This window comes from Bison bison, unplaced genomic scaffold (assembly GCF_000754665.1).
Source record: "Bison bison bison isolate TAMUID 2011002044 unplaced genomic scaffold, Bison_UMD1.0 scf7180017864518, whole genome shotgun sequence".
Classification (NCBI taxonomy): domain Eukaryota; kingdom Metazoa; phylum Chordata; class Mammalia; order Artiodactyla; family Bovidae; genus Bison; species Bison bison.
In genome coordinates, this window is record NW_011495071.1 from 7775365 (window position 1) to 7795719 (window position 20355).

The following is a 20355-nucleotide window of genomic DNA, read 5'->3' on the forward strand; positions in this document are numbered from 1 at the left end:
CCCTCCCAGCCGTAGGTGCCTGCTTCGGAAAATGGTGAGTCTCTCTCTTACAAAGCCCCCTTTTTCATCCCAGCATTGGGAGCAATGGCCCCAGGGTCCTCAACTCCAGCAGGGGTTTTGAAAAAGTCCTCTGGTTTCTTTTTCAGAAGTTGTGAGCCAACTGGCCTCCGCCATCTTAGGTAGAGTGAGCGTCCAGTGAGGGAAGGATGCAGTCGGGGAATCTCTGGCGAGCTCTGGGACTCTGCCTCTTATTAGGTGAGTAGGATGGAATGAAAAGATGGGTGTTTCTCCAGGCCATGGAAGGCTCACTGCCTAACCTGGTACTGCCCAGGGTATCAAGGAGCCTCATTTTCTAGAAAATGTAAGGAAATGTTTGTGCAGTGTTAGCACAGGGAACGAGGGCTAGGCTAGTGTGTTCCCAGAAGACCTTTCACAGAACAGCTAAAGGAAAGCAGTTGAGGTGATCATATCTACCGAAAGCAAGGAGATCTTTGTGCCTCCGAGAAAAACCTCGTTCTGTCAGTGAACAGCCCAGCCCTTGTGAACTAACACAAAGGAGATTAGAGGAGTTAGCCTTCACTGTTTATTGCGAGGAGAATAGATAGTTGATCCCAAACTCTGCACCAACTATACAGCAAGCTTAGTATCTGAGACAATGAAGCACTTCATAATTTCCAGTCCTTTTCAGTTGACCAAGTGCTTTCGATTACTTTAGTCCTGTTGGAAGGAAGGTGGAATATAAATTGATAAGTAACTAAGAGGCTTTCCATAGCTCATATCAGACAAAGATTTTTTTTCTTTTAAGGTTGCTGTAGTAAACAGCACTCAGTAAGAGTGCCAGATACCATGCTACAAAAAGGTCTTTACCTGTGTTAACTACTTTAATCTTTACCTCCACCTTGGAAGGTAAACGTTATATGTATCCTGTTTCAGTGGTCCCCAGCCTTTTTGGCACCAGGGACCAGTCTCGTAGAAGATGATTTTGCCACGGACTGGGGTGGGGGGTTCATTTCAGTATGTTTCAAGCACACCCCATTTATTGTGCAGTTTGTTTCTAATCTAATGCTGCCACTGATCTGACGAAGGTACCCATCTGTGGCCCAGAGGCTGGGGACCTCCGCCCTATTTTACAGATGTGAAAAACTAGTACTCAAAGAAGTTCAATAGCTTGTTTAAAACCACAGTTAGTAAGTGCTGAAGCTGATCTGGGAACTCAGAACTGCCTACAACCTGCGCTTTTAATGATGGCACGATGTGAGGCCAAACAGCTCATGAGGGTTTTATTTTAGAAATCTAGAAAACACTATCACAGCTGGGGCTTGCATCTCAGAGCTATAGCCATGGCGTCTCCACTTCCTGCTTCATCTTGGGTTTCTCTAGCTTGAGCGTGCACACGAGTCACCGGGGAATCTTGTTAAATTTCAACTTCTGCTTCAGTGGGTCTGGAGTGGGGCTGCCCTTCTGCCTTTATAATGAGCTCTCTGGCTCATTTGTCTCCTACCAGGGAACATGTGGAGTGTCAAGGGGCAGAGTGTGATTCCTCAAGGCATTGGGTTACAGCCCCATAGTATATACTGTGCTCTGCAGAGGGAGAGAGAGGGAATACCAAAGACCCAACCACCCCTAGAGGTTTGGCCTCATGAGAATGTGCCCAGGCTGCTCTGGTTATGGTGAGTGGGAGGGGTGTTTCATCCAATATACAGGCTGTTGATAAAATAGGTACACATGAAACTTGAAGGCGATGTCAGGGAAACTGGTCATTACAGAGAATCCGGATTACTGCTGAGTGCAGGGACTCTGGAGGACCCAGTGGAAATATGATCGGACTCTTCAATGCACAGGCGCTAGCTAATGAGTAATTGGTTTCAAGTATTCTCATCTCTGTCTCAAGTAGAAAACAAATGGAAAAACCGAACTATCAGACTAGCAGGAGTCAGAGACGGAACAAGAATCTCAATCTTTGCACCTAACCCAGAGCTTGTTTTTCTTCCACAGTCAAGAGATTTCTTTTTAAAATAGAGGCTCGGCTGCAAAACTCTCCCGCTATTTCTCCGTCTCCCCAGAAGCACCCCTCAACATTTTCTAACATCTGTTTGTCAAATGCTGTGTGTTCATGTTTAATGCTAGGTGCTTCCTTCTTCTGTCTCATCCCAAACGGACCAGAAACCCCGGGTCAGTACCCAGAAGTCCATATCACTCACTGGGTATAGGCTTAACTGTGATCCAGAAATGGGTGGGAAGGACCGCAGATGCTCAGAAATGGTCAGACTAGACTATAGAACTTTCTCTGCTTGGAATTTCAGTCACTCACAACATTTACTAACTCTTCTTCTTATTTATTTTCTAGTTGGTGCTTGGGCACAAGGTGAGTTATGCTTTTTCTTTCCTTGTTATCAAATCAGCCCATCTGTTTTATATTTATGAATGTTTTCACTAGACCTCCTACAGAGACCAATAAAAGGGGTTTCTCTCATCTTCTCCTTTGCCTTTTCGCCATAAGTCTAGGGATAGTTCTAGCCAAGAGGAGGAATACAACAGAGATCATAGGAAATAATGAGTGTTAACTATTCAGAAGAAAAGAATTGAGCCAACTAAAACAATGCCAAGTTTTTGTTTCCTATTTGATGTGAGTTTTTTTGTGGAGGATTTGTGGCTTGAATGCATGCCTAGAGATGCACTAAATAGGCCTCTGGGGCAGCATTTGAGTCCACATTCAGTATTACATGCCCAGGGACTTCCCAGTGGTCTAATGGTTAAGACTCTGCACTTCCAATGTGTGGGGGGCATAGGTTCCATTCCTGGTCAGGGCAATAAGATTCCACATGCTGTGGGGTATGACCAAAAAGTAAAAAAAAAAAAAAAAAAAGAAGAATGACACGTCCAAATACTCTGAAAGTGTGTGTGTGTGCATGTGTGTTCATGTGTGCACATGCATATGAGTGTGCCTGGCCTGGACTTACCTCCTCAGTCATAGCAGAGAGGCAGGAATATCCCAGTATTGGAAGGCTTTCTCTTCAGTCAGCTCCTCCAAATTGAGTGAACCAATTTTGTGTTAAAAGGCATGCACTGGGCCAGTCTCCATTACGTAGCCTTAATCTGCCTAAATTGTAGTGTCCTTAGAATCCTTTTTAAAAAATATATCATGGAGAATGTGTTAATGTTACCTTACTGACAGATGGGATATGTTGAGAGCCCTGATAAACTCCAGAAAAACTAATCTCTTCTGCATGCTATTGGTCATTTGGGGTTGGTTTTTGTTTATCGTTTAATTTATGCCCAATACAGATCTTCCTTTTTTGCTAGCTTTATTGGAATACAGTTGACCTATAACATGGTATAAGTTTAAGGGGTACAATGTAATAATTTTATGCTTGCCTGCTAAGTCACTTCAGTCATGTCCAACTCTTTGCAACGCTAAGGACTGTAGCCTGCCAGGCTCCTCTATCCATGGGATTCTCCAGGCAAGAATTCTGGAGTGGGTTGCCATTTCCTCCTCAAGGGGATCTTCCTGACCCAGGAACAGAACCCATATCTCTATGTCTTCTGTATTGGCAGGTGGGTTCTTTACCACTAGTGCCAATTGTATTTTTAATTTTATAAATATATTTTTATATTTATGTATCGAATAGACATTATATTCAAAATGATTACTTAGGACCCTTTTTTTATAACTAATTAGCCACCAGGTTTTTTTAATGTAGAATATGAAAGAGTTTTTCCATATGCAGCCATGGAAAATTTAAATGTCCATTGTTTTCTGAAGATTGAGGGAAGAGTCCTAACCCAAGGTGGAAGGGTCTGATCTTATTAGCTGATAGAAGTGTTCCGAATAGTTTCTTTTTCAGATTCAGAAGAAATTGGTAAGAGGATTTTCGCTCTGTACAACTTCCTTTCAAATGTGGATCAAAATGATCATGACATGTCACAGTAATAAATACTAAGAGCCAGAACCATTAGAGAGAAAATATAATTATCTTTCAATAGAATCTGTATGAGATGTGCCTATGTTTGTTGCTAACTGTCAGGTCCGATTACAGCTGAGTGATGTGTATTCCTGAGCATCCATTCAGGAAAGAATATATATGCGGGTGTGGGTTGGAATTTTTGTGTATATCATGAATTCATTGAAGGCCAAAACAACATCTTATTTACTTGGCCAGATACACATGGGCTTCCCAGGTGGCTCAAACGGTAAAGAAACCACCTGCAATGCAGGAGACCTGGTTTTGATCCCTGGGTCAGGAAGATTCCCCTGGAGAAGGGCATGGTAACCCACTCCAGTATTCTTGCCTGGAGAATCCCATGGACAGAGGAGCCCAGTGGGCTACAGTCCATGGGATCACAGAGTCGGACACGACTGAGCCACTAACACTTTACTTTTACTTCTAATACACATGGTAGGTGCTCAATGTGTGTGTGTGTGTGTGTGTGTGTGTGAACAGGTGCTCAATACCTGTTTTTTAAATGAATAAATGATCATGCATATGACTGCATCACTAGTTCCTTCCCCCTCAAGAAGCTGAAGGTCTTTGGAATTCCCTGGAAGTCCAGCAGTTAGAACTTCATACTTTCACTGTTGAGGGCCTGGGTTCAATCCCTGGTCAAGGAACTAAGATCCCACAAGCCACATGGTTCGGCAAAAAAAAAAAAAAGAAAGCTGATGGTCTTATTTGAAAGATAAATAATTGATAATGTAGTCTGTTTCCTGCTATGAGTAAAGAGTAAAATAAAATATAAAGAGAAGAGCGGCCAACTCTACAAAGGATATAGTTGGGAAAAGCTTCCCAGGGGAGGTGATTCTTGAGTTGAGTTTTAAAGAGTAACCTTATTTATGAGGAACAATATCTCAGGCAGTGAAGAAGGTTGTGGAGTGTGAGGCTAAGAGTCTAACTCTGAAACTAGAGCATCATAGCCTGGCTCAACTTCTTACTTGCTGAGTGTCTGAATAATTTTCTTAACTTCTCTGTGCCATAGCATTATTACATATGAAATATAAATAATAATGATACCTAGCTTGTGAAGTTGTTATGAGGATTGATTGATTTACTTAGAATATCATCTGATGGGCGGAAAGCAGTTGGTAGAGTTTAGCTATCATTATACGGGAAATATGCAGACTAAATAATAAGCATTATAGTTTACTAAGTATACATGTTCTAGGTATTGCCCTTAATATTCTACCTGAATTTTGTCACATAATTCTCCTAACATCCTCACTCTACAGATAAGAAAACCAAGACTTAGAAAATAAATATATTGTCCAATCAGAGATATAAATATAAATGCATATTTATCTGATGCTGAAATTCATTTTTTTTTAAATATTTATTTGGCTACACCAGGCCTTACTTGCAGTTTGTGGGATCTAGTTCCCTGACCAGGGGTCTAACCCAGCCCCCTGCACAGGGAGCACAGAGTCTTAGCCACTGGACCACCAGGAAAGTCCCTGAAACTCATTCTTTTAATCATTATGAACATGTACAAAATTTTTGTGAGCATATGTCCTGTTTCTAAGTATAGACATCTAAGGGAATTTCCTGGTGGTCCAGTGGTTAAGACTCTGTGCTTCCACTGCAGGGACCATGGGTTCAATCCCTGGTTGAGGAACTGAAATCCCACATGCCATGGAGCACAGCCAAATAATAATAATAAAACAAGTGCTTCTAAGCATAGACATCTACGCCCTCGTATGAGATTGTATTGGTCTGCGCTTCACTACTGAATTTATGCCAAAAAGAGTTGTGAGCAATTTCTTTCACATTGCTTTTCCAAACAAACATACCATGCAGAGTGAAACTTCTATTTACTTCTATATTATTTTATGATTTCTAGTTTAATATTTCTAAGAAATATCAATGCTGAAAAATTATTTCCAAGTCAAAATATTACAGATGATCTACTGTCATTATACTCAACTCCCCATTATTAGTAGATAGGTAAACCTGCAGAATGACTTTACATTCCATATGATCTCAGCTGAAGTGCTGACTAAGCAAGTGGGTCAGTACTCTGCTCTGTTCTCCATTAGCAGGACCCCCAGAAGGAAAGAAAGAAAGTAAAAAACATTTTTCTTGAGCATCTGCAATGCACCATCCATTTTCGGTTTCATAATCCATTTAGTTCTCACAAATACCTTGTGAGGTAGATGTTTTATCTGTTTCCCAGATGAAGAAACTGAAGCTCAGAGAAGTTAAATGATTTTCCCTTGGTCACACAGCCTAAAGCAGATCTGGGATTCAAACATAGGGTTTCTGACTCAGTCCAGCGTTCTGTCCCCATAGCACACTGTAGCAAAACACCCCCAACAGAGAGAGCGGTACCTCTGAGCGTCACACTCTGCTCTTCCAACTGTTATATATTCAGGCTCAAGCATAGCCCAGTGCTGCCTAGGGTCCCAGCCACAGGTCTTCCAGGAAACCAGGGTCTCCCCATCCCTATTTCCTAGGGCAAAATTACCTACTCTGGGGAATTTGGCTGGATCCCCAAATTTTATTAGTGGATTTCAGTTGTCCACACCAATAGTTCCAACATATATAACTAAGAGTTGATTGCACTGAGATATAATTTAAAATACTGTCACTTTTTATTAGAAGAATTATTTCTTTAAAATGTATACAGAACTTCACATAGTTTAAGGGTAATAACATGAAAGTGGCATGGAATAAGAAGAAAGATATTTGATCTCTACTATGAGGGTTTCTGTTAGTTATAAGAAAGAACTTCTGAATAACGAAAAACAGATGAGTATAAGAATCAGTGATTCAAAGAAATGAAGGTCTTCATCTCTGAGAAGGATATGATATCCTTTTCATGTCTATCTGGAATATGGCCCTTGCTAATGCAAGAGAATAAGTTTGAAGACGTCTAGAATTTTTCAGCTTTAGGATTCTAAGACTTTTTGAGCTTTACATGCTGATACATTCTCTGTTTGATACACCTGAGTTGTGTCTATGAGCATATCTCTTAGGCCAGGTACATAACTCATCTTCAAGACATGGGGCTCCCAAAAAATTCTCTGGGAATTCTTAGAGACAGTGTCTAACTCCACTCAAAATTTTTTACCCACAATTTAAACTTCAACCAAGGTTATTTTCTTACCATTCTTTCCTTTTTTCATTTGCAGATGCTGATGAACAGAAACGTAAGTTTTTCAGTCTCTTACACCTGCCCTATCAATGATGCAGATCTGTGGTTGGGAAGAACCACCTGATTGAGGGAGATTAACCCCAAGAACTGAGGCCCTCCCAACATTTCTAACTCCCCATTTTAGAAACATTACAAATAAGGACTTCTATAGATTTTCTTTATTTTCACCCTCTCCTTCCAAGTCCCCATGTCCATGCCTAAACTCTGAAGTCATCTTCAGGAGGTTCTCTAGGGCCCCTTCTCCTGCGTCTCTCCTCTTTCATATCCTTTAGCCAACAGAGTCGCCTTTTGACAAGAAAATCTGAGATCTAGGATGTCAGATGACTTTCTGCATTTGGTTGCTTCTTTGGCTACTAACTTGCCTTAAATGTTACTGGTTTCTCTTTTTAAATTTCCCTTCTCTTCTCTCCCATTCCCCAGCATATGAAGTGTCCATCTCTGGAAACACTGTTGAGCTGACATGCCCTAGAGAGTTTGAAGGTGAAATACATTGGAAACAAAATGATGAACAAATGAAAGGCTATACTGGGAAACAGCTGTTACTGGAAAACTTTTCAGAAATGGATAACAGTGGTTATTATCAGTGCTACATGACCGAAGGCAACAAGGAGGCCGCACACACGCTGTACCTGAAAGCAAGAGGTAATACAGGTCTTCAGAGCAAGCTCTACTAGACTCTTCAGGGAGGATATTTTAAAATCGCATTCTCAGGATTTCCCCTTACCCAACTTCCAGTTCCCTGGCAACTTTGTGCTTCCCCTGTACTCAATCCAAGACTATCTGGGGCCACACATCATCAGTGTTTTCTGAAATATAGATTAAACATCAATATAGGGCTGATAGGGTAACCTTAGCACTAGATCCAAAACAACTTCCCAAGAGACAGGACTGGGTATCCTGTCTGCATTACATCCTGTCCAGAAAATATGGAACCCCAATACTAGTTTATCTGATGCTTTATTCAGACATGAATTCTTCAGGATTTGCAAAAAGGACTCAAAGCTACTCTATGAAAATGTCATAAACTAAGGCATAATCATAAACAATAATGACAGCTAACAATCAATGAATGCTTACTAAGTTTCAAGCACTATATCAAACACTTGCCTGGGCATTTCATATAATCCTCTTACCAAGTATATGGGTTCAGTGCTATTTTACTTCCATTTTATATATGAGGAAACAGAAGCTTTGCAGGTTCAACACACATTTCCGAATTCTCACAACTAGTGAGTCATGTAGCTGGGCTTTGAACCCAGGACTGTCTGACTGACTCCAGAGTCTCTACCCATGAACACCACACTTCGTTTGTTGTTATAAAGGTGCTGAAGCAGCCTGGGGGCAGAGGGAGGGGTGTCTGGCCACGGCAGGTACGTGAGTACTAAAGGTCGAGAACGAGCTTCATTTGTTCCTTCCTCATCTCCGGTGTCCTGTGTCTTCCTTTCTGGGGGATTTCTCTTCTTCTCCCCCGACCCCTGCCTCACAGTGTGTCAGAACTGCATGGAGGTGAATCTGATGGAGGTGGCCACAATCATCGTGGTTGACATCTGTGTCACTCTGGGCTTGCTGCTGCTGGTGTATTACTGGAGCAAGAGCCGAAAGGCCAAAGCCTCGCCTATGACGAGAGGAGCGGGTGCTGGCGGTAGGCCTCGGGGTAAGATCACGGAGGAGATGCCCACCAAGGAGGGGATGTCTGGCCTGGACCAGGTCAAGACAGCTTCTCTAGAACAGTCATGGTATGGCCAAGATCTTGACACAGAATGTCCCATCTCAGATTACTCAGAAACCATGGAAGGACCTTGAGCAGAGGTCACAAAATGATAAGAACTGTGTAGGGTCATCAGAGATGGGATGGAAAAAAGGCAAAGAAAAATAGCAGCTGGAGCAGAAAAAACTGAGAAGTAGAGGGGAGTTCGCCATCCTGGATTTGGGTCTCATTTTCACGAGATTGGTGTGTCCTCTTGGAAATGAATCGTTTTCCCTTCCCTCCTTTGCAGGACAAAACAAGGGGAGGCCACCCCCTGTACCCAATCCAGACTATGAGGTAATGAGGGACACAGTGGGGGAGGGGAATTTCTAGGGGAGAAAGGGACAGGTGGGACTGTCCACCTGGCCTGTCAGACACTTCAAGGCCCCTCCTTCAGGGCTCCAGGACAACCCACAATGTGCCCGCCTCTATCATGGTAGAACGCGGTCATCTCAAAGGCTGCAGGGTTCCCACAGCCACAAGCAGTGGGGGTGGCGGTGTCACTCCTCTTTCTCTGGTTTATTCATTAATTAGCTCAGGAGCAGCCATGGGGAATACCATACACCCAACTCAAACACCATAAACTCATGACTGCCATCCCACCAGCATGTACCTACCAGCTGATCTGGCAAGTAAAGAGTTACTGCCTGACACGGCAGAGAATCACCAGGACTGTTCTAATTGATCGGTGTGTATGCACCACCAATGGTTAAATATTTTGCATGTCACACCTGGAAAAACTCAACAAATATTTACTGAGCACCAGTCAAGCATGTGGCATTTACTTTTGCATGAGTGACTTCACTTAATTCTGACAAAAGCCCTAAGAAGTGGTCCTTTAGTTTCCCATTTTTGAGATGGGAAAACTAAGGTTCACAGGAGGTGACCAGATCAATTCTCTTACCAGTTGAGCCCACCTCCTGCCTCCTAGCCTAGGATCTTCCCATTGCTCTAAAGCTAATTCTGCAGAAGCCCTTCTTTCTCAGGAATGACTTCCTCCCACCCTGCTGACCACCCGCTCTCTATTCCACCTCTAGCCCATCCGGAAAGGCCAGCGGGACCTGTATGCTGGCCTGAATCAGAGAGGCGTCTGACAACTCCTGACACCATCTCCCACTGACCCAGGTCTGCCTCCTCTCCAGGCCTGCCACTCCCTGTTTGTTCCCTGGGCAAATCTTGGACCCCACAGGAGAACTGTTCCTCTGCCTTGTGGGAAGCTTCCACCCTCAGCCTTGTCCCCACAGCCTCCTTCCTGCCTTCTCTGCTGGCGCCCAGTCCAAGGATATTGCTGCCTTATTATCCTTTGAAACATCACAGCTACTCACCCCTTCACACCTGGTTGGCCTTCTTGTCAGGATATTTATTTCCGTTCTTCACCCCACCCTGCCCCCATTTGTTCCTTCCCCAGTGGATATTACTATTCCCCTTGGTTCCCTCTTTCTCTTGCAGAGAAATTGCCCCATCCCTAACTATTCCACCTACCTTTCTCTGTTTCTAGCTCTCTGTTTGGAAACCCTTGGTGGGAATGGACTGGGTAAATGCTGGCAGAGGTCCTGCCCTGTTCACAGACCCCAACCCAGAGCTCGTTCTGTGCCCCCTCCCTCCCTGTCTCCACTGCAGACTCCTAGATGGTCATTTGTAGCTCCATGAATGTGCTAAATTCCTTGTCAGCTGAGAAAGAAAAGAAATAAAGTGTATTTGGCTGAAAGAGTTGCTGTCCCTCTTTTCTGGGAAGCCCTCAGGCTGTCTTGTTTCCTGAACAACACAGGTCCTCCCTACCTTTGACTGTATTCCTAGCTATGACCTCAAATGCAAGTACTACCTGTTTCCACAACTGGAACAGGCCTTACCTGAAGCTCTCTTTGAAAAGGGCATCAGGGAATAAATCAAAGAGGGGCAGGGGGTGGGGGGTGGATATAGAGAAAGGGAAGGAGGCAGAGAGGAAAGAAATGAAGATGGAAAAGAAAAAGAAGGGAGGGAGGGAAAGGAAGGAGGGAAGAGAGAAAGAAAGAAAGACAGGGAGAAAAAGAATCATTTGACTAATCCCTTTTGGAGAAAAACAGCAAGAATAACAAAGAGTGCCTGATGAATGCTCCGTTCAGAAAACGGGTGAGACAGAAATAAAGGTCTTAAAAGGCAGATGAAGGCAGCGGAAAGAAAAGAGGAGGTGAAGGGGTGTGTGTCAGCGGGTGTTGGGATGTGGGGGAGGGGAATACAGATTTCCACGCTGCCTGGAGAAGGAAGCCCCTCCGAGGAGAGGAGGAGCCGCCCGGGTGCTGGGGGAGGGGAGGGAGGAGGTGGAGGTGCGGCAGAGCAGGGATCTCTGCCTCTGCTGCGAGAAGTAGTGCAAGGCAGCCAGAAGCCGGCTGTGGTCTAGCCGCCCGGATGTGGGCTGCGCTCTGAGTGAGGGTGATGGGCGCAGAGCAGCAGGGCCCATGTGGGAGGCCTTCCTTTTCGACCTCCCAAGGCACATGCTCAGCTTGCAAAGGGCCTTCACAGGAGCACTGAGGCTCTCTCAGCCCAGTTCAAATCAGCCGGCTTTCTGCACTCAGAAAACCCTGCTGACCACAGGACTATTTAAGAGTGTGACCACGACTCAGAAAAGTCCTCTGTGGTTTGCAGACCCCCATATACTGTACACATTCAGCCTCGGTCTTGTGGCTGCTGTTTCTGTTTACTGGCCTGCGTTGAAGTTACGTCTGTCCTTGTAAGCAGCACTTAGGCTCAAAAGGAATCTCCATGACGTTGACCGTGACTAGCTGCTGATCAGCAGGCTGGTCCAAGGGTGGTAGTTCTGTCCCAGGTGCATATGATGGTGCCCACCAAGGGAGGTGTGGCTCAGCATAGTGAATGCAATAATAGCGAACATTTAGGAAGCATTTCCTCTGCTCTAGGAGAAGGCAATGGCACCCCACTCCAGTACTCTTGCCTGGAAAATCCCATGGACAGAGGAGCCTGGTAGGCTGCAGTCCATGAGGTCGCAGAGTCGAATAGGACTGAGCAGCTTCACTTTCACTTTTCACTTTCATGCATTGGAGAAGGTAATGGCAACCCACTCCAGTGTTCTTGCCTGGAGAATCCCAGGGACAGGGGAGCCTGGTGGGCTGCCGTCCATGGGGTCACACAGAGTCAGACACGACTGAACTGACTTAGCAGCAGCAGCAGCAGAAATTGTGCTTGAGGGCTTCTCTGGTGTCTCAGTGGAAAAGAATCCACCTGCCAATGTGGGAGACTTAGGTTCGATCCCTGGGTCAGGAAGATCCCCTGGAGAAGGAAATGGCAACCCACTTAGGTATTCTTGCCTGGAAAATCCCATGGACAGAAGAGCTTGACAGGCTACAGTCCATGGAGTCACGAAAGAGTTGGGCACGACTTAGTGACGAAACAACAACAACAGAAATCGTGCTTAGCACTCTATAAGAGTTACCTTGTTTCATCCTGTGACAGCTGAGAAGATAGATGTTGTCTTTATTTTACAGATGAGGATATGGGGCTCAAAGAGGTGAAGTTACTCACCCAAAGTGCATAGTCAGTCAGGGACAGAGCTGGAATTAGCAACCCAGGCTGTCCAACTCCTATGCTTCCAACAGGTACCCAGTGCTGACTGTGATCATTAGAAACACTCTCCATTTTCCTGACTTAAAAATTCTGTATTGAATTGCTTAGGTATTCCTCCTATGAGCGCTTTTCTAATCATTCATGTGACAGACCAGCACTCTGCTAAGTACTAAAAGGAAACAAATGGATTCTGTTTTTAGGGAGTTTACAATTATGTAAGAGAGGCCAACTATGCAAAAAACAACAGAACAAATGTGAGTTTGCATAGGAGTACTACAGATGGTATTATCAGTGTTCCTAAGAAGTACTGGGAGAATCGAGGTGGTCGGCGAAAGCTCCACAGAGAGGGGGAGACTTGAGCTGGGTCTTGAAGGGAAGGATAGATAGAATCTGAAGACAAAAGAGAAGGCATTCCACGCACTAGGAAGAAATAGAGAACCGAAATAGCCCTTTAGCTAGTAAATAAATTGAATTAAGATTAAAACACTTAAGGATAAATCTGACCAAAAAACGTGTTCACGGGGGCTTCCCTGGTGGCTCAGTGGTAAAGAATCAGCCTGCCAATGCAGGAGACAGGGCTTCGATCCCTGATCCAGGAAGATTCCGTGTGCCTCGGAGCAACAAAGCCCGTCCACCACAACTCTTGAGCCTGTGCTTTAGAGCCCAGGAGCCGCAGCTACAGAGCCCACGTGCTGCAGCTACTGAAGTCTTCACGCCCTACAGCCTGTGCTCCTCAGCGAGAGAAGCCACTGCAACTAGAGTAGCCCCTGCTCAACATAACTAGAGAACTAGAGAAAAGCCCCTGCAGCAACAAAGAGCCAGGTCAGCCAAAAAAATAAAATTATTTTTAAAAAGGAGATCTGCCTTCTAATTTATAAAAAAGATGTGTTCATGGATTGGAAGACTCCATATCACTAGGATATCTGTTCGCACCAAACTGATCAATAAATTTGAACCAATCCCGATCAAATTCTCAGTAGGCATTCTGTAGTAACTGAGAAGCCAATTCATATGGGACTGAAAAGAGAAGAGTTAGACTACTTTCTTTAAAAATTTTATCCCAGCCATTCCACTCCTGAGTACTTATCCAATAGAAATAAGAGTGTATGTCCTTGTATGTATGACCTATATAATGACTTATATATGAATGTTCATAGAAACTTAATTGTAATAGCCAAAACAAAGAACCACTCAAAAGACAATCAAGGGGTGAATGGATAAACAGCTTGTGGTATATCCATTCAATGGAATACTACTAACATTAGAAAGGAATGAGCTATTAATAGATGCAACAAGATGATGAACCTCAAAATAATTATGCTGAATGTAAGGAGCCAGACCAAAAAGGGGTATATATTATATTATTTCACTTAACATAAAACTCTAGAAAATTGGAAACTGATCTATATGACAGAAAGCTAGTAGTTGCCTGGAGGATAAACGGCTAAGGGAAAATCTGCATGCAAAAGGTCACAAGAAAACTGTCTAGAGTGTTGAGTAGGTTCATACTTACCAAGCATGATGATGTTTCACAAATGTATACGTATGCCAAAGCTTATGAAATTTCACACTTTAAATATATGTAGTTTATTCATCGCACTTTACTTCAATAAAGCTATGTTTTAAAAGCACACAAAAAGGGAGGGAGCTGAAGGGACCCAAGTTTCCAGAAGGGCTCAGGTGAATGTCAGTGTTTCTCAACCCTATCTTCACATTTGAATCACCTGAGGCACAATATAATCAGACTCTCTGAGGGTGGCACACAGGCATCAGGACTTCGAAAGCTCCCCAGGAGATCCAATGTCCAGCAAATGTTGAGAACTGGTGAATAATAGAGGGGGGATGTAAGGGTATATGAGGCGCATAGGGTCAGAGGAGGTGTGCAGTGCATGGGAAGGACATGAGCATCGGTGCAGTGCAAGCCATGGAAGCCTTGCCCAGGGAGGACAGATCCTGTGTAAAAGAGGGATCTAGGGCTAGGACTTCAGCAGAGGGTATAAAGGGAAGGAATAACTCATAACCATGAATGAAGCATGTGTAAATTGGAAGTTCATTCAGTCTCTAACAAAGTCAGAGTTTGTATGTATGTCAAGGAGATAGGGAAGAATTATCCAGATCTCTGGCTATGTGGTTGTTAATAATTTTCTCTTTTGGGAACCCTGGCCTAAGAAACCCCCGCTCTCATTAAACTGCCCTGAAGTTCCTTGAATTACTCTTATACAGAGAATAGAAAGAGGGTTTCCCACCCATGGTAGACAGGAAAGGGCATAAAGGACACAAAAGAAGAAGTGGCTTCAATTCTTCCCTAAACCAGAGAGTCTTTGAATTGGAGCTGCTTCAGAATTACCTGGGGACCCAAGCATGTTCCCAAGTGGGACCCAAGTGTGTATTTTTGATTTTTTTTCAAGTTGTGCTTACAATTTTTTTTTTTTTGGCTTTGCAGTATGCAGGATCTTAGTTCCCAGCCAGGGATTGAACCCAGGCCCCCTGCATTGGAAGTGCAGAATCTTAACCACTGGACTGCCAGGGAAGTCACTGTATTTTTAAAATAAATCCCAAAGTTTCAGAACAACTACTAACCCAATGGCTAAAGATGACATCTATTGAAAATATCCCAATTCCCCACCCAGTCTCAGACTCCAGCTTTCCAAGTGGGTGGAAAAAGATCATATGTTTTAACTGATGAAGAGTTTCTGATGCCAGTTTATTATGCAGAAGGCAAGGTGGAGCAGGGACAGGTTCTGGGGAAAGAAAACAGAATGGTACCTTCTATACAGGGAAATGGGTACTAAAGAGGCCTTGACTGAAACTTCCTCATAGTTGGTAGCCACAAGTCCACATGGGGTCATAAAGCCCCTTAGCAGAAGTGGGACTTTGTCATACACATTCTCAGAGCCTTGATTAGGAGTGATTCTCCAGGGCCCTCGATGTCTCTGCTACCTCTGCTTGTGATGTCATGGAAACTTCTATGTGGCCTGTGTGTACATAAAGACAGCAGCCTGTCCTCGCCTGTGGTGAGGAAGTCAAAGCTGTAGAAGGATTATAACAGGGGACTAGAGCCAAGAGAGTGCAGCAGGGCTGGTCCTGCATCCAGGGAGCCCACCAGTGGGACAGAAACACCAGTGGGTCAGGATATGGTGAGAGGTCACCCATCACACAGTCCATGGCGGGGCAGAGGACGCAAGTCATGAAGGAAGGACACAGGTGGGCAGTGACGGCAAGGGCCCAGCCAGGTCAGGGCCACTCCCACGGCATGCCCAGGAACCTTCAAAAATCCAGGCGCCTGCTAAGCAGAGGAGGACATCTTTCTTGGCTGAGCAAGGAGAGAAGGTCCAGTTGATAACTGATGGGCCTAGAAGCCACCAGCATCAGGTTCATTTGTTCCGAGCCCACTTATCACCAAGACGACTGTACTGAGCATCATTGCGCTCTCGAAGGGGCTAAGAGATGAGAAGGGGGAACAGGGAGGCAGGGTCAGAACTCTCCCATGGGGAATCCCAGCAGACCCCAGAGATGAGAGCTCATGGGACTCCCCAGTGATGAATTCCCCACTAGGACCTTCTCTCTCTCTCTCTCTCTCTCTCTCACACACACACACACACACACACGTTAAACTTAGTGTCAGGCTCTCCATCCCCACTCACTCCTACCCCCATTCTCATCTTTCTCCCCTCAGGGCTCACCTGATAGAGTTGGTCATTCCCCATCAGAGCTTGAGTGTCAGCAGCTAGAAGAACCAGAGAAAAAGGGTCAGCAAAAGCCAAAGAGGTGGCACAGGGAGGCCCATGAATGCTGCCGGGGGACTGCAGCTACAAACACCCTCAGAAGTCTGCATGAGCTTTGTGGGTACCCAAGTGCTGTCAGTAAACAGTTGTAGAAATCCTTAGGAGATTGCAATGGTGACACCCAGATGAGGCACAACCCAATGCCAGCCCCATTCCTTAGCAGGTATACACACACAGCCACAACATATACATGCTCGGTCCCTTCCACCTACCCCTGGAGAATCTTCCAGTCTCATGTCCAGCAAAGCAGTAGACACCCAAAGCAAGGAGCACAGTGGCAATGATGTCGGTGATGATCATGCCTGCCAGGGTGGCTGTGTCCAGCTCCACACAGTTCTGGCACACTGTGGGGGAAGGGAGGCCAGAAGAGAAGGGGAGGGTCTTCAAGATCAGGGAACCATGCCTCTTAGGGCAGCCCTAGGAGCTCTCATGTCAAGACCCAAACTTGGAAAAAGAGCCTTGCTCCATCCACTTTTAACCTTCAGTCCAAGAAGTAGTCTCAGGTTTGTAGGAACTTTAAAAAGGCAGTAGGCCAACCACGCTCCAGACCAAGCCCCTACTGCTTGGGTCACAAGACTACTATTGCTCTTTTACCATTAAGCTCTTTCCCACTCAAGGCTTCAAAATCTGGTTCATATCCTTACAAGAGCAAGCCAGTTTGTTGAGAGCACAGATGGGTACACTGGAGCTCCCTCCAGCAAGGAAGTTCCCATGTCCAGAAGCCCCCACCTATTCCACCCCCAAAGGATCCTGGAAGCACATACTTCGATAGTATACTTGCAGAATAAGTTGTTGGGCGTTTTCACCACACTGATACATTCCTCTTGGGTCCTGGATACGTTTTCCTAAGTCCCGAGTTTTATTATTGCCTGACACCTCTTGTCCTTCTGTTCCTTGTAGCAATGTGATGCTGGAATTGCATTCCAACATTACTTTGTCCTCAGGTTCCAGCACTTTTAGAATGCGGGGATTCACTAAGAAAAAAAAAAAAATACCACGACTGGAGCCAGCTCTTTAGTCTGCACCAGACCACTGTTCTGCTGAGGCTCATTACTTAAGAAGGACCACTATCCAAGTCTAGAACAGTTCGAGGTTTCTGCTGAGAGAGACGGAAGTCACAAGAGAAAGGCTTCAGCAGGCACCCCACAAACTGCCGAGGCCAAGAAGGACACAGAGGGGGTGGTAGGGAGGTCCAAGAGGGAGGGGACATATATATGCATATAGCTGATTCTCTTCATCGTACAACAGAAACTAAGACAGCATTGTAAAGAAATTATCCTCCATTTAAAAAAAGAGAGAAGGACATGATGTAATCCAAACAGAGGACAGGCCCTGATGAACACAGAGCAAAAAAGGAAATCATGGAGTTGGGTTAATCCAAAACCTTCATGGAAATGTGTTCAGATCATTGAATAGAAGTAGCAAGGGAGCCCAGAATGCTAAAACACCCAAGAGATATTGAAAGGCAGAAGAATGGTTCTCAATTGGAGAGGTCCACATTATTTTTCTCTAAGAAAACCTCTAATTCTACTTCCCAGTCACCTGCCACACTCCAACATCAACTTCTCATATTCTTTCCCTCCTCCTCACTCATGGTCAACCACTGCCCAGAGAATGGTACTACCAAAGCCTTTCCCAGGGCCAGTGATGGCTGGGGATAGGAGCGAAGCTAATATGAATTACCATTCCAGTGGTCCAAAAGGGGACCTAAGGCAAATCCCATGTAAAGACTTTTAGTTGTTCTATCTATGCTTGGGGGAGAGGGTCAGAAAAAAATTTTTTTTTATTGAATCCTTTCTTGGGGCTCCACACAAGTCAAGTCTTGTGGGGAGTTTAAGGGCTGGATGTATGCACAGCATCTTTTTAGGACCGCTGAATTGCTATGACTGAGAATATCTCCACAGCCCACAGAGGCACTGGAATGTGTATCTCCAATCCCAGGGAAAAGTGGAATCTACATTGTCCCTGAGATTCATAGTCAGTTACCAATTTGGATAGAAGAGCATCTTTTAGAAAATCCCCCACAGAGCCATTCCTTGTGCCTGTCAAGAAAGCATGCATATATTCTCAGGGAGACACACGAACATCAGATGTTCCACATCATACACTCATGTCTTCCTTGGGGATCCATTTCCAGTGGAAATCCTGGATCTCCCAAAGAAGCTGACTACTAAGGTAACCACTCATCCCGGTTTGCCTGGAACTGAGGGAATTCCTGGAACATCAGACTATCAGTTTTAAAACCATGCAAACTGGGCTGAGTGCATCATGCTATCACCCCAAATCCGCCCTCACTCCTGCTCAGCCGCAATTAAACTTCTCTCTTATAGCATTCCCCTGAGTGCTGGGCCATGGCCCCAGGTGGTGATGTATGGTGTCCACATGACCTGGAGTCCTGGACCCCGGAGGCTATCTACCCTAGACGGAACAAAGCTCCCAGTACCAGCCCTAGGCTCAGGTGCACATCTGCTACAAAACTTCCTATAGACCTCTGGCCTGAGGTCTTCAGAGAGACATTGAAGGCCAAGATGCCGCCCTAGTTAGTCAGTCAAAGCCAAAAGAGCCTGTGCTTCCCAGACGCTGTGTTACATCCCAACAAGGCCCTCCTTGACAACACCGGAGTACTGAGGCGCTTTCGAATGGACCTCATTCCAGGTGGTAATGTCCCTCTCAGGTCCCTTCCCCACGATGCCCCGGTGCACTCGGAGAAGCCTTACCTTGGGAGAGAAGGGCAGCCAGTATCAGGCAAGAGAGAAACCTGCTGTGCTCCATCTCCCAGCAGAATTCATCCAGGAGACAGACACAGGTCACAGACTATCAGCCGGGGTTAAAGCCGCCTTTCCCCAACTGACTCATGGGTACCCGGAAAAAGTAAAGGGTGGGGGAGGAACTAGAAAACGCCTATTTCTCTGTCTGCTCTTGGTGACAGGAGCGGCTGGGGTAGAGGTAGGCTGGGGGTGGGGTAGGAAAGAAGCAGCTGCAAATCACTCTCTCTCAGAGTATGGAGTGTAGGGGTGGGGTAGAAGCTGGAAGCGGAGGCTATGGAAAAGGATGCTGGGACTTTTAGGAAGTAGGAGATTCAGGGTGTCCTTTCTTGAGTTGCTGACGAAAAATAAGAAACTAAGTTCCTGCCGTCTATGGGGTCGCACAGAGTCGGACACGACTGAAGCGACTTAGCAGCAGCAGCAGCAGCAAGTTCCTGTCAGCAACATCATTACATTTACTCACCATCTGAAAACTGCCACTTCTCAAAACCCTTGATAGAAGATGTGAATCCCATTCTATAAGCCAGATCAGCTAGGTTTCTTCCTTTTCTGGTCTTTCTTGGGACCCTGCCCAAGCTCCTTCTTGGGCCTCCTGAGGTACCAGACTAAGTAGCTTCTTATCAGCGGGAGGTTGGCCTTTGGGGGCCCCCTAATGAGAGATTTGCATTCTGGCTCCAATACTGTCTACCTGCTGCATCTGCGCCAGTCATAGAATTCTCCAGAGACTAATTCCCTCAGTATCATGAAAAGAATTCAAACAGAATCTTTTATTGTGCCTGACACTTCATAGGACTTCCCTGTAGCTCAAACTGTAAAGAATCTGCCTGCAATGCAGGAGGCCTGGGTTCGATCCCTGGGTCGGGAAGATCCTCCGGAGAAGGGAATGGCAATCCATTCCAGTATTCTTGCTTGGAGAACCTCATAGACAGAGAAGCATGGAGGACAACAGTTCGTGGGGTTGCAAAGAGTCGGACATGACTGAGCAACTAACACTTAATACTGACACTTCACATGTGCTAAGTAAGAGTTATTAATAACAATATGATTGGGACTTCCCTTATGGTCCAGTGGCTAAGACTCCCAATGCAGGGGCCCTGGGTTCGGTCCCTGGTCAGGAAACTAAATCCCACACACCACAGCTAAGAGTTCACATGCCACAAAGAAGACCAAAGATTCCACGTGCTGCAACTAAGATCTGCACAACCAAATAAATAAATAAATATTAAAAATAATAATAGCAATATGATTAACTCTCAGGCACAACTGAACTTCCCCAGGAGACAAATGGACTTTTTCCCTTTGGGATATGGAGATCCAAAACTGCTGCAGTTAGATCATTCTTTACCCAAGGGTA

At 45.1% G+C, this 20355-nt stretch overlaps 2 protein-coding genes across 2 annotated transcripts; one reads left to right on the plus strand and one right to left on the minus strand.

Annotated features, from left to right (window-relative positions):
- On the plus strand, positions 1–10603 carry CD3E (CD3e molecule, epsilon (CD3-TCR complex)). The gene is made up of 8 exons (XM_010830415.1): positions 1–34; positions 147–255; positions 2348–2365; positions 7124–7141; positions 7567–7788; positions 8633–8800; positions 9144–9190; positions 9931–10603. Exons 2-8 carry the CDS (start codon positions 207–209, stop codon positions 9985–9987), a joined length of 579 nt encoding a protein of 192 aa, XP_010828717.1. The 5' UTR covers positions 1–34; positions 147–206; the 3' UTR covers positions 9988–10603.
- Positions 10604–14009: 3406 nt separating this feature from the next.
- Positions 14010–19195, minus strand: CD3D (CD3d molecule, delta (CD3-TCR complex)). Its single transcript, XM_010830416.1, has 5 exons — positions 18954–19195; positions 17001–17210; positions 16449–16580; positions 16135–16178; positions 14010–15891 (listed from the first exon to the last, which is right to left on the minus strand). Exons 1-5 carry the CDS (start codon positions 19006–19008, stop codon positions 15826–15828), a joined length of 507 nt encoding a protein of 168 aa, XP_010828718.1. The 5' UTR covers positions 19009–19195; the 3' UTR covers positions 14010–15825.
- Between the last annotated feature and the right edge of the window lie 1160 nt (positions 19196–20355).